Consider the following 15,193-nt stretch of genomic DNA (forward strand, 5'->3'; position numbering starts at 1 on the left):
GGACGGGTGTGTGTGTGTGTGTGTATATATATATATATATATATATATATATATATATATATATATATATATATATATATATATATATGTAAGTAATTTAGTTCACTTGTGTAATTTAGTTGCACAAGTGAAATTGATTGATTACAAAGATTTATCAAACACAAATTTCGAGTGTATTGTTTCCACACATGTTTATTATTACAGCTAAAACTATTTTTTTTTACTACAAAAAAGTCATTGTGTAACCATGTAATGGCCAATCCGATCATGTGGGATATTTATGATTTACAAACTGCCCAGCATCTAGAGAAGAATGATGCCAGATCCAACAATAACAACATGTCATAGGCTTCTGTAAAGGAACCAGTGTTCATCTTTGCAGTGGAACAGGCTGATCATCCAAACGTCACCCTGCACTGATGTAGCATTTCAAGCTGAAGGAGCACCAAACAATTCAACATAGCAGATAGAGATAAAATATATTTTTTAATTGGTCATATCTAATGTACTATTTGCTGGGTTCTGAAATGTTGAGTTCTCATTAGCTTTAAGTCATAATAATCAAAATCAACTAAGAATAAATGGCTCTGAAATTCTGACTTTTTATTTCAAATTCTATTTCCATTGGCAAAAGATAATTTGAGATTATGGTTAAACCAAAGACAACAAAAGCAAAGCAAGTCAGTCATCTAAAATCACTAAAACTTAGTTACAGTTCAGGATATATATATATATATATTTTTTTTTTTTTTAGGGAATTTATGTTTTACAAGTGTAGATAATATTTTGTATCTTTTCTACAGTAAATAACTATTTTGGCATCTTCAGTTAGTATAAATTCAGATTAATTATCCCCAAAAGTGGATGCCACTGGCTTATCTGAGAATGGCCAAGACCCAGGTTCACTTCCATCATCCTAACACAGTTCCAGTCTCAAAAGGATTTCCAGCACCCTTTTACTTTTCTATATGGTTATGAAAATCCTATCACTTACTACAAAACGTAACCACAACTCTTTTTTTTTTTTTAACCACACTTCACAATTTTAGATTAAGGGAATTTTAATGTTAGACAAAGATTACCTGAATAAGTACAAACAGCAGTTTTCCATGATGGTTTCTTTGATTCAGAGGAAAAACTAAAATAACTAACCTGACATTGTATGAGAAGGGCTAAGAGCCAAAACTGTTATTTTATAGAACAATGTATATAAATCCTACTAAGGCAATTTGCAATAAAATTGTATTTTTATGGTATTGTGTCTGTAATTTCAATTGACTGAGGAAAAAGTAAAAATTATGATTGTTTTAGCTGAAAAAGCTGGATGGCTAAATACAATATTTCTTTTGGATTGAGCTTCTCTGTGTAATGACCTGAATGTAGGCTAACGAAAGATTGTATTGTGTTTAAACATTAATGTAACTGACACTTTCGTTTTGCTGCTTCACATGTGGACTTTGGAAGTTCTTAGCAACAGGAGACTAAACAAGGTCTAACATTAAAATGAAAAAACAAATACTTTATCCAAGGAGCCACTGACTGAAAACTCTATAGAGCAAATTTTCACTCTATGGATTGTGAGCGGCACATAAAAAGAATTAAAACCTCACATAAGTAATTATGTTTTGTTTCCAATTGTAACTGAAAGGATTATGAAATACCTTCCAAAGCAGCTGGTGACTTTACTTCTTGCTCTTCATCCCAACATGCGAACTGTAACCAAGTCTCATTCTCAGAGTCCCTCCAGGAGCTCCACTTGTCAGGATGTCCTCTCTGTCGGTGTTCCTCCATCAGCTGAGTTCAGACAGACTCCACCCCCAGAAGCCTTCCAGCTCCTGGCCCTCCTGAATAATGAAAAACATGCAAAGCCTCGTCTTTCTTCAGTCTGCTCGCTGACCTGGTTCGGGGACATGTGAGCTGCTCTCAGACACATCTGCTGCTCTGTGGATAACTAAGAGAGAGCGCTTTGACCGTTAAGCATGATTTCTACAAGAAAACCAATGTTAATATGGAAAATATCACCGTAAAAAAATGTTTGGGGTTGAATATTGAAGATTGTATTTGGGTTTCAAGGAAAAGGTAAAGCTGTTCCAGTGTACACATCCAATAGCACAGAGAAGACAGATGTCAATCTGTATAGAGATGATCTTCATACAGACATAGCTATTGGCTGAGCAAAAGGACATTTCATAATCCAACAACTAAGTAAACAAATGAATAAATAAGGCAAATCAGGCTGTTTGTTGATCGGTTAGTTGTACTGCTGTCTTGCAGCAAGATAGTCCTTGGGAATAGAAAGTAGTCTTTCTACCAGGATTTTTCATGTTCCTTCCATTTGTTTGGATTAAATATATTTTCCTCAAAGCTGGATACATAAAACCTCTTAATGACAATGTCATTTTTATTCTTCAATTTTATCACCTTTGGCAGCAAATGCACCCTTACATATTCACAAATAGCTTGGTAAACCTATGTTTGAGAAGTTTTTCCCAGTCCTTGTTTCAGAACCTCTCAACATTTGTGGATTCACCTATTGGTGATTTTTTTCCCCTGTGAAACATAACTCCAGAGTGTTTGTAGAAAACTCGTGTATTCACCGATTTTTTTTTTTTTTCTGAGCATATCTAAACTATTCAAAAGAAAATAAAGTTTTGTAAACTTAAATACCTAGACATAGTGTTACTTGAAAAGGTATTGGAAGGCATTTGGAAAGCACCCAATCCAGTAGCATCATTAATCGAATTTATCAACTTTTTTACATGTGATTGTTTTTCATTTTTCATTGTTTATGTATTTGTAAAAAATCATGGTTTCTCCTCTAAGAATTGCAGAATTTTACAAAAAAAGCAAATTTATTCAATTTACAAGTTAGGATGTATGTGGAAGAAGCATAGTGCTGTGAATTCTCACTGGGAGCACTGTATTCCGAACAAAAATTGAAAGCAATGATGTCCTGCATTTGAAAGCATATGGAGTCCTATATCAATCCATCTATTTGTTATACCAAGTTAACTGGGAGGGTCTCGGGGGAGGCTGGTGCCTATGGGCCATATGTGTAATTTACTCTGCTATAATTATCTGTCTGGAGTTGCAGTTGTTCATATTCTATTCCAAAATTTTCACATTATGGAACAAATCGATAATTATTATGATTATTTTAAAAGCATGAGGGATGAGTACTCAGAGGTCTTGGTCATGACTCGTTTTCTTTAAAATGCTAAGAGAGAAAAACCTGACTGATAAAAGTTAAATGACACCAATCTGAGTTTTGTTTCAAAAGACACACAGAAACTTTGCAATTACAAAATACGAGCAGCTGCAACTTCAGTCAGATATTCATAGCTGAGTAAATTAAATGGAACCACAAAGAAATAAAAGGATCAAAGAAAACCTGATTGTGATGTGAATCCAGCAGATGGCGTCAAAGAACATGACTTTCAAAGGGAAAACTAATACGGACAAATGTGTATGTTTACTTATCTCTGTTTATTGCGTTTGTTTCTTTTTAAAGGAATAACTGAACGAATGAAAAATATTCTAAAGTTCTACAGATGATAAATTCAAAATTTGCACTGATTTCCGGCGTAAAACTTCATCACCTCTGATAGCCTCTGTGGTTGATTTCAAGCAGAGTTCAATGACTGGCCATCAATTTCTCCTCCTTTACCATTTCACCCACTCAGAATGAACATGTTTCCAATTCAAGATGATTGCATGCCCAAGAGCTCTGTCCTGACGAGAACAGCAAAATTGCTCCGTCAACTGTGTGCACACACCACAGCTGATCATGATGACAGCTCGAGCACAACTGAGCTGGTGAGCACCAGGTGCAATACAATCAAATACAATAAAAAGAACAAAAAAGAAAAAAAAAAGGAGAAACGGATTGTTGACATTCACTTTGGATCACTGGCATTTGCCTTGAAACACCCTGGCTGTTCATGTGAAGCGCAAGTGCGCTTCAGTGCAATTTATGATTGTGCCTGGGAAAATGTTTTCGTTTTCCGATCCGTAGGGAGCCAGATGTTTTCTCCAGCAACATATTGGCTGCAGCGGTAATTCTGTTAAACAACTGAGCAATGTAATAGCACGTCAGTGGCACAACACAAAAGACAAATGTCAGAGCTGTTGAATAACTTTGCACCGGAGCTCTGACCTGATCCAAGTCCTCCTGCCTGAGTTTCTTTGAGGAACAGAGAAATCGGGGGGATAAAGGAGGTGTGTGGCTGTCGCATCGCTGTGCTTTGATGCACATGCAGGTACGTCTATACTCAGATGAAAGCATGCAAGCCAATTAAAAAGAATTCCCTTAACAAGTTGCGAAAGCAACGACCCACTGTGCAGAAACATCCCTTTTTCTTGGAGATAAGCACTGCTTGACATTACACTTTAGGGCTTGCTTTGGATTCACAACATTCTCTAGAGATTTTAGTAGCATTCTGTTTTGAAGCTGCAGCAAATTAATATCAATACCAAGACCCTAAATAGGGTCAAAACCGTTGAGTCAAAACAGGACTCTGATAATGAGGAATGTGGGTCTACTTTCGAAGGCACTGCACAACAACACAGATGATGTACGATGCCACACAGCGAGGCAGCTGCAGGGGGAGAGAGCACTAAAGCGGCAGGTCAGGGGGAGAGTGGATCAAAGATCTAATGTCTTGCGTGAATGCTCTGGCTGCAAGGTTTGGGCTGTGCTGTGTGATTCTGCAAACAATATTGATGTGACCACAGATGAGTTGTGCAAGCCTCACCTAGCTCTAGTGGGTGTGTGAGCAAAGACACAGTCATTAAGGTGCTGCTGTGTTTTGATGGAAAAGGTATGTTAAAATTTTTTTTGATTGTTCAGAATTGTCTTTAGTTTGTCAAGAATTAAAAACATAAACCCTTATTGTTAAATTTCTTAGCTGTTCGTGGAGCCAATTTTAAATTTTGCATGAGAAAAACTCAAAACCTTTGAAATCTGCTTCACAAGCAGCTTGAAAACAGCAGGGGGTATTTTCTGCAGAAGAGGAGCAGAATTAGAAGTAACAGTGATCTGACAGTGAGTTTGTCTCTACAAGACAAGTTCTGGGATTTGATGTAGAGATTTAAAGCTGACAAACAGCTGCTGAGAACAGATAAAAGTTTTCAGACACATGAAAGATGCAAAAGATACACGAGAACCTTTTGTAGTGCTCACAAGCGCACAAGTTCTGACCTTAAACTCAAAAGCGCAGCTTTTTCTCAAGTACCATGAAATATGGGTCTCTTAGATTAGTCAGAATACCATGATATCCCACACTGACAGTGTCCTAAAAGTTGGAACATAAAATGACATAGATTGAAATTATACATATTTTTATATCCCATATATTTTATTTTTCTTAGCTAGAGGTGACTAAAAGTTTACCAAAAGTGCTTCTGATTGGTTCAGATACCCCTCATGATGACTCCTTCCCCCAAAAGTAGAGAAATAAAATGAGTGAACCAGCAAGAAATCTTTTCCTGCCCAAGTCAGAATAAAAGCTGATCAAAGTGTCAGGTTTGGTTGTAATATTTTTCTTTATTATTTGTTATCCACTAAACATGTTACTTTCACAAGATTACTGTGCAGAGTTCCTGCAAAGCTTTACATGTTTCCCTCCATGACTCTGAAGCAGTGTGACTTCCTTTAATCTTTTTTCGCCCCCAACACATCTAGTCCACTTTTGATTTCAAAGTGGAAAAACCACCAAGATCACTAATAAATTAAATCACCATGATGTGTCTTCCATTCCCAGTGACTCTATCAGATACAGTCAGACTAGAGAAGGAGGAAGATGTTGAAATTCCTGAGCAGAAACACAAGATTTTTTTTGTGTTTTGTTTTTGGTTCCGATTAAGATAAACAAGCCACCTGGAAAAAGTAAAGCCTGATTCTGCAGCTAGATTTGCATGATTAATTATACAACTGACTGAGTCTTATTAGTTTGATGTTTATTAAAATATTTTTGACATTTAGTCGCTGTAGTTTTTATTGACTGTCTAGCTAGTCAGAGTATCATCTTATGTTTTTATCGCTACATCCTAAATGCTAAATACCAAAGAAAGGCTCTCATTCTGTGACTTTCTGAATCGTCTCCAAAATCTCGGTTGGCAGGATGACAGCTCCACAAGGCAGCAACTGTTAATGCCGAAAGACACTAAAGATAAGAGGGGGGCAAAATCTCAGCTCTGACACAAAACTGAGCTCTGTGAATACATGGTGACAAATTTTCGATATTTCATTGAGCACTGGCGGGATAAGAAGCCTGTTTTTCATATTCATTATTCATGATTCTTAAAGGTGAATGTTTCTTACCAAACACATCAGCCTTGGGCCACTGTCAAAACTGTTGCATAAATTAAGGTCAGCGTATCACACATCAAACATACACGTTTCCATGAAGAATAATTGCCCGCCCCTTAAAGATTTCCTCTGCTTTTGATTTTGTCTCACTTAAATATTTTAGATAATCTAAGAAGTTAACACAAGACGTATGATCTAAGTAAATAGACCGTGCACTTTTTGAAATGGTGTTTTAATCTAGCTTTCTAAATGTACCTTTTTGTAACTGAAAAAGTAATTGTAGCCTGAATCTAATGGTTCCAATACCTTTGGTAGCAGCAACAGCTATCAAGTGAAGAATTTTTGGATTCAGATTTAAACCCATGCTTACAGTATGGCTGCTCTAAACTTTGATTTTGAAACCAAACCATTCAGAGTTTTAGTTTGTTCTTCTGCTGCATAACTAAAAGCATGGTCAAAAACGTTCGCTCAGAATTTTCTGGTAGAGAGCAGATTTAATGTCAACTTGTCCACTGTTGTCCAAAGAAAAGTAATTTGTTACAGAGCCATCAGAACAAGAGGAAGGTGTAAGACTGCAGTTCCAGAAAATCACATTTCTGCTTTTTGATCGTTTTAAAGGTAGACGCTGCATCAACTTTTTTAAAACTCAAAATCAAAAAGGAACATTTTGAAAGAGATCCATTTACTTGCTTAATCTTAACCTGGGGGTCGGCTGGCCCCTATCTGCTGCAGTGCAGGGAACTTTGGAACATGGTGACAGACAGCATAACCCAGAAACACACCGCATTAAACAACCATGCACACACTCGGTCACACCTGGGGGAATTTAGTGTGTTGTAATAACCTAACGTGCACAGTTTTGGCCTGTGGGAGGAAGCCGGAGTGCCCAGAAGGAACCCGTACATTAATAAGGTGAACATAAAACCTCCACACAGAAAGGTCCAAGGGCCTGGATTCAAACCCAGAAATGTCTTGCTGAGAGACATTAGTGCTTACGATTGCTCCACTATGGAGTCCATTATCTTGTCAAAGAAGACAAATTAATGCCAAAATTGAGATAATACCTTTCAAGCAGTCATGTTCAGCTTACTGTAGATGAACTGTAGTTATGTTTATACACTGCAGAGATTAAAAAAAAAAAAACAGTTAAAGGCTTTTAAAATTCTGACAAATGTTTTCCTCAAGATGTCATTCTTTCTTTTGTATCGTATTAGTTAGGATTTTGAGTCTTTTTATTGTGTTTAATGCAAAACAAAAATATTTTTGGGGGGAGTGGAGGAGGAACTGATGTCTTATTCTGCACAGACCTGAAACAGAAGGCAAGAACACTACTGGTTGTGTTCTCTGCATTTCAATGTGGTCATCCTCACAGAAATCGTTGCTGATAAAATATCCAAAAGATTTTAGGCTGTACAATCATAACTAAAACATAAAATCAGTAAAAAAAAAAGTACTTTTGATCAAATTCAGGTGATGATTCAGCTCCACAATTTGAAACGTTCTCAAGTCAAACTTATTTTTTAAATGAAATGCTGCATCTGGAACTGAAATCCATGATTAAAACATATAGAAAAGATGAACCCCCCCCCCCCCAAAAAAAAAAAAATCAGTGATTTCCAAAGTCAATTAGTTACAATAGATTTTATTCAGATTTTATTTATTTATACATTAGAAAAAGTCTATTTTCCCTCACATTCACAAACATGCACCACCTTATGTTGGTAAATCCTGTAAAATCCATGTCAAACACATTTTTATTGTAACTTTGCAAAATGTGAATTTCATGGGGTATGATTAGCTTTGCAAGAAGCAGTATATTTCATAATTTATATACACTGTTAAGACTGTTTTTTTCTTGTTAGCTGGCAGTGTTTGCCACGGCACTCCTTGCCTTTAATGCACTGCTAGCCAGTTGGCAAACAGTGTGTGACGCCCTGCAGCCTAAGGTCTTTGAACAGCTAATAGGACTATAATGGCCTTTTCTCTCTGCTTTAAAGTTTTGCAACACTTATTTGCAGTTTTTGGTCAGGAGATCTGTATTCTCTCCGTTGTCTTGTTTCAGTGACTTTCGCATGGCCAGCATTTTACACACAACAACAAAGCCTTGGGGAGATTTGCTAGTAACCAGTAGCTTTGATGTTTAATCTTTCAGCTCCACTTTGACATGCTGATGTAAATGTGTCTCCCTCGTAGATATAGGTCAAGAAACTTACACTTTGTAGAACTTTGGGTGAATTTATAGCAACGCAGTTATTATGAAAAGCTTCTGATCCTCCTTGTTTTGCATAGAATCAATGCCACTGTACTTTCTAAAGGAGACCAAGCATCACATTACTGTAATTTTCAAAGAGCTGCTGTGGTCCTCGTTCCATTATTTCTGTTTCATCCTGCATAATGAACCATTTCAGTATAATTACTCATCCTTGATTACTGAATCTGATCTGGGCTTTTTTGTTGTTGTTGATGTCATTGCCACAATTATTACTGATGACTCAGTGTGTACTGCAGGCACCAAATAATACCAGAACAAACTGATATAGAAACCATGGATATAAATGCAAGAACACAGCTGCACATCGATATGAACAGCTGCCGTTATGTCACTTCTCTGTAAAGGAAAGTGAGATTTGTGTATCACTTTCCCGTCTTTCCAGCATCTTCTGTCTGACTGATTTTAATCTGTACTCTACCAGTTAATCTCCCCCGAGGAGGATGGGAGGTCCAGGCCTGCCATAAAAACGCACAAGAGGGTGTCTTTTTAATCTTCCATTTTATCAAACCCTCTGGGAATATATAACACGTTACAGAACAGCGTGGAGTTATGGGGCTGCAGTTGGAAACTCTTTGAGAAATTACAAGATCATATCACATCAGGTGACTTAACGCTGACAAGTGCATCCTCAGCTCCGTCAAATCTGCAAAGGTGCACAAAGCCTGTTTTGGTCCGATAGCTGAAAACGACCAGTCTAGACAACACTAATGATTCCCATCTGTCACCGCAAGACATCTGATAATATTGAACCTTAATTCTGGCTGTCACTCCGCAGCCTGCTGAAAGTACTCAAACATTTATCTCTGTTGGAACATGCTTTTGTCTTGCAGCTCAGTGTGTCCTTTGATCATCTCCTAATTAGGTTTGATGGAAAATGCATCCACCTTTTGTGTTTTGCTCTGATTTGCAGCACAACAACAGAGGCAGCCATTCAGAGAGACAGCGAGAGGAAAACAAACGAAAAAAATATACAGGAGGTCTTCTGCACTGAGCACATTTGTTGGGACAGTAATGCAAAGAGATTGAATCATATCATTCACAATATATCCAGAGATCTCTCACAGCACGCATAATGCTGCTATCACTCATGACGCGACGTGTAATTCAGCTCGGCAAATTGAATAAAGCAGAACAATTTTAAAGTCTTTACAGGTCTTGTGGAATTTAGTTTTTGCCTATTTGCAGGTATGAAAGGTCTGCCAGCTCTGACTGACAATTCAACTAATTTACCATAGGTGAGTATAGCACGGTTCTTTCAGCTCAAATAAATGAAATAATGTATTTTTCACTCAAATCAACCACTTGCTTGCAGTACAGAGGGATGAATAATGCATACATAGTCAAGTACAGTTGTTGAAGCATTGAGCATAATTATGTGCACATTTTTGGTCAATAGTTTTCTGCCACAAGTTGTTTTGCTTTTTGATTCACTGCAAAAATGCTGATAACTACTAATGGTGTATTTAACACCATTAGAGATATACAAATGAAATGCTCTTTTACATGGGGCAATTAAAATGACACACTTGGGGCCAAATTTGGAATTTTCTATATGTCCCCTGGATTGCTTACATATTAACATTTAAATTCATTGTTTTTTGAGACAATATGCCTGCTCTGCTATTAGAAGCGATCATCTGATCCAGCATCAAATCCTGACTCTCTGACTGCTCCATGAAGCTGACACTTTGTTTCAAATGTCCAAAGAGCTTCTGACCTTAATCCTACTGAGATTTTGAAGCAAACATTTGTGTTCTTCTGGATGAGCAACTTTTAATGTTTTTCCATCAACATCTGGAAAGTAACACTCCCTTCTGGTAGAGCATTGCTTTGAATGTTTGACTAATTAGCAAATTTTAAGAGTTACAGCACACTCGCATTATTGGTGGCTAGTTTCAAGGTGGTGTTGGGTTAGGATGGATTAGTTTTGTCACAGTTTATTGTATCTCATACCCATTTTATACAGGTAACATGGCTCACCGTTCAAGGCAGCATCTTATTGAGGGACAACCCAAATAAAAAACAGTTATCTGTCTATTCTCTGTTGCTTACCATCACGCCCCATCAATGAAGAGTGGGTGTTTTCTACACAGAGAAAGAAAATATGGCCAAATACCACAGCTGGACAATTATAAAGAAGTTCAATTCTTGATTCACTGCTCCCAATATGGTGATAATCTATTTGTTTTAAAGGAATACGAATTGCATTTGATCATTTCTAGTTCAAAATCTAAACATTTCTCATACTGTCTTAAGATATTGCTGGAACCTTTTTTATTATTATTTTTGGGCCTGAGGAGCTCGTTTATGTAACAAGTTAATTATATGACTTTAAGTTAAACTTCGAATTCCACCAAATCAGTCATTATATGTTATGTAAATTAGTTATTTCTTATTATTAGTACCTGTTTGAAGTGAGCAGTTAGTTTTTCCTATTGCACTTGAACGCACCTCATGCAACGTAGTCACGTAGCCTGTTGCATGCGGAGTAGGTTAAATGCTGCGCTGGGCTAGCTGGAGGTAAGCCGTGCTACATTATTGGTCCAGATGTAAAACATTTTTCTTGGTTAATTCACATTTTATAAGTTATATATTTATACCAGTGTCTGAGGGAAATATTATTTTTCTTGACCGTGGAATGTTATATGGCCTATGGAAGCCGAAATTGGATTGTATTTAAATGTACAGCAAGCTAACACGACTTCCTGTGTTACAGTTATGTAACTGTGCATTAGCTTGATTTCATGCAATTGTGGCGGGATTTTCTTGGTTGTTTATTTGATTTGACTAATTTTTGGATGTTATTTTCTTGCAAAGGGAGGTGTTTTGGACCAGACTGTGCAAAGTGCTCACTGCTGTTTATTTTGATATATCAAACAGGTATGGCTTTATAAAATATGAAAAATATTGTTAAGAGCTTTGTTTTGGTATGTCCAATGACATATGGAAAAAATGTTGCGCTGGGCTAGCAGGAGGAAGGTGTTTTGGACCAGACTGCGCAGAGTGTTCACTGCTGTTTCTTTTGATATCTCAAACAGACAAAATAAAAGACGGTCGACCCAGATCTGGCTCCTGTTCTATTTGATACACGGATAGAAACATGCAACGCAGAGTTAAAGATTGGACTGGTCACACTTATAGTAGCTTTTACAGATGAACTGTTGCTGCTCACAACAGAACCATGGAGCCACTTTATATTTAAAAGAACAACTGTAGTGCTTAAATTTTAACCAGACACAAGATCACATAAAAAAAGCACTAAAATTACAAAGCCAAAGTATCTAGAATATTAAAACAGCATGGTTTTGATTAAATCAGACCACCAAACTGAAGTAACAATGGTTATTCATGAGTACAGTGAAATTACTTCATAAAACCTTAGTGAAGCATGTCTGTTTCTTGTCTGCTGCCCTTAAAAGACCCCCAGTCTGTTTTAAATATCACACTTGATTAAATTCTTTCTGCAACGCTTCGATAAATATTGCTGCACTCTGACTCCATTACTGCTGTGTGAATGTACATTAGACCTGCTTTCAATGTGGCCAGAGGGAAAATAAAGGAGCCAATCAAGATAATGCAATAATTATAGCAGTTTAAGTCGTATTAAGGGCAACTGGGCCATTGAACTGATCTGAGCACATTTATATCACTGGGCATGCCTGGCTTTTTTAAACACCGACAGGGGACAAAACTTTGAGTGCTTATGTGTCTATTAGCGATGTTTTTCTTGTTGGCAATACGCCTGAGCAGAAATGATATCACTGACGCAGCCACTGAAGCCACTGACAGTTTAATTACACTGGTTAATATTTCAAACACGCTTGAGGATTCAATATAAATCATGCCTCTCATTTTAGCACAGTTAAATTCAGGCTTTAGACACTCATGAGAAAAATGTTTCTTCTCAAAACAATTTCAGCCACAATTTTCTAACCAACTAACACAGTTCTTTGCCGCTTGAGAGCAAAATCAATCAGATGCAATCAGATATAAAGAGCCTGAAAAATAAAAGCAGGTATTCCCTAAAAACTGTGGTAACAATGGTGTTTAGGGTTAGTTTGAGGTAATTGGTCAAATTTATATATAATATATTTATAGTTTGTAAGCAATTTTACCATTAAACACTAGACACAGAATTTACATAAAAAGCTTACAACAGTAAAAACCCTTATGTTAGAATATGATTAAGATCATTTTAATCAAAACTACATAAAGTGATTGTTGTTTAGTTGGAGTTGTCATGCTGCTTTTTATTTCCCAATACCTGCACACGCAGAGAAGGAGAGTAACCGTTCATGTTTGCATTCTCTTTTTGCTGCTGCCATCACTGTGATTATGCTCTAATTAGCCAAAGTTTAAAGCGTGCAGCCATGCTTTTCGAAAAACAGCAGGATGATAAAAGAATGAAAATACATAATTGCTGCTGATTGCAGTCAGACCCATCTGAAGTTTTACTGATTTCATCTTGAGTCAGAGTCCTAATTAAAATGCTGATTGTTTTTCCCTCTAACACTGCAGAGTATTGTTCCTACTAAAGCACCACAGGTCACAAGTTCAAGATGTTATTATTTTATCCTGATATGTTCATCCAAAGTTTTTCCATACGTTAAAAGCGAAACATGCAGTAAAAAATATGTGCTTTTAATTGTATTCATAAATCTGATTCAGATTAAAAATGTCAGTTGGGATTAGTAATTTAAAAATATTTTCCACCAATGTAAAGCGGGAAATGTAGTTTTCTAGAAATACAGTATTTGCACTGATTTTGTGTTTCCATGTTACAAGAAGACCAACTACATAACTTCTGAAATCCATTTTGGTATCCAAAAAAACATAATCATGCAGCTTTGTTACTTAAAAATCAATAGAAAGTAAACTTTTATGTCAAAAATGAAAAAAAAAAAAAAAAAAAAAGGAAACTTAAGTTTAGATGATCTTACTCAAGACAAAGATGATGAAATTGGACTGCAGCATTGCAGGAGTCTGAGTTAAAAAAAAAAAAAAAAAGAAAAAAGAAAACTGATGCAACCAGATTCATCATGGAGCTCACGGCTAGCTGTGAAAGTACAAAACAAAAAGTTTTTGTGGTCATCACAGCCTACTAATGATTAAAATAAAAAAAGCTTTTGTCTCAGTTTTGTCCACATCTCTCTTTAATAAGATTCTGCTGATTCTTAAAACAAGCTCCATTTATTATTTAGATTAACTTGCACAATATCCAGAGTTTTTCTCTCATATAAAAAGCCACAGATGCAACCCGAGCTCATCCCGAGCTTGCCCTCACCTCTCAAAATAATTACATTTCATGCGGAGATGAATGTGAGCAGGTGGCCATTTTTCTCTGCTTGCTGTGTCTCGGAGATAAATGAGGGGAAAAGTGTGTGAGGAATTTGGACTAGGTGCTGTACCGAGGCAAAGCCACAACACAGTGAAATGCTTTTCTTGATGATCACTCAGCAACTGTGTGGAACTGTTTCATTCTAACACGCAATTATGGACACAGAAAAGTATAAAGAGCAAGGCTTCTTGAAATGCAGATGCTCACCTGGTACAGCAGTAGTGATTTCTGGGTGTAAAAAAGCAGGATTGTAGGAAATTCAGAAGACAAAATTAGCTGCAGGCGTTGTCAGCGGTTCTGCAGAAAACATTATTGCAACACATGTTACAGTCTTTGGACCACGATAGAAGGAGACAGACACAGCCAGGTGTTGCACTGCTGAAGCAAAAATCAGAGTGTGAATCTGATCTTGTGTGACAGCAATACAAAAGTCTTCCTTACTAACTCAGCCATGCCACACAGCCCTGCAGTACGTGCAGTTTGCACAGTTTCGGAAATGAAAAATAAAACGTCACTCTCCTGCCACCAAATACAATACACCTAATAAAGATGAAAACTTTCTTAAACTGATCATCACTGCAGCGCTTATTGGATGTGTTATAAAACTATTCATAACTCTTGACCTTTTCACATTTTGTCATGCTACAACCACAAACTTTAATTATTGGGACGGACCAAATCAAGACCGATTGGTTTTCAAACTTTTCACAAATATAAATCTACATTTGTATTTAGTCCCCCTGCATCAGTATTTTGTAGAATCACCTTTAGCCTCAATCATATCTGCAAGTGTTCAAGTTGGAGCGCATAAAAATTGATATTTTTAATGATTCTTTAGTAATTATTGAAGTGCTTTTGGATTTCTGTCTTTTCTCTTACAATTGTTCTCCTGTCAACTCTTCTTTTTGAGTTGTGGATCTTTGAGGCCCTGAAGAGTTACAGGGGTTAGCCTTAGGTACTTCTCTGATTAATTTTCTCTATGTTCAACCAATTATGTGTAGGTGGCTTGGTGGCTGTGTACTTGCCTCATTGTACTGGAATAAAGGATTAAATAAAGCTTTGTGAGATATTCAGACATTAATTCTGCTGCATCATTGACCTGTCTGATGAGCTGATATTTCTTGGTTTTCTATTTTCAATAAATTAGCAAAAATGGTGAATTTTTACAGTTAACTTTTGAGATTTGTTTCATCATCTCTGCTAGAAACTTGGACTTCTCATTCAGATTCTTTTTGTGCAATCAGCAGCTGGCAGATAGCGAGTATCCAGAATA

At 36.7% G+C, this 15,193-nt stretch overlaps 1 protein-coding gene across 1 annotated transcript in view; it reads right to left on the reverse strand.

Moving 5' to 3' along the window:
• Window positions 1–1,806, reverse strand: part of frya (furry homolog a (Drosophila)) — a 72,141-nt gene extending 70,335 nt beyond the window's left edge. The window contains exon 1 of the mRNA XM_015036869.1: window positions 1,662–1,806. Coding sequence (XP_014892355.1) covers window positions 1,662–1,791 — 130 coding nt within the window. The 5' untranslated portion in view covers window positions 1,792–1,806. The remainder of the gene's footprint in view (window positions 1–1,661) is intronic.
• Window positions 1,807–15,193: the final 13,387 nt, after the last annotated feature.

Source organism: Poecilia latipinna, unplaced genomic scaffold (assembly GCF_001443285.1).
Source record: "Poecilia latipinna isolate Pla-1442-1.1 unplaced genomic scaffold, P_latipinna-1.0 Scaffold383, whole genome shotgun sequence".
Classification (NCBI taxonomy): domain Eukaryota; kingdom Metazoa; phylum Chordata; class Actinopteri; order Cyprinodontiformes; family Poeciliidae; genus Poecilia; species Poecilia latipinna.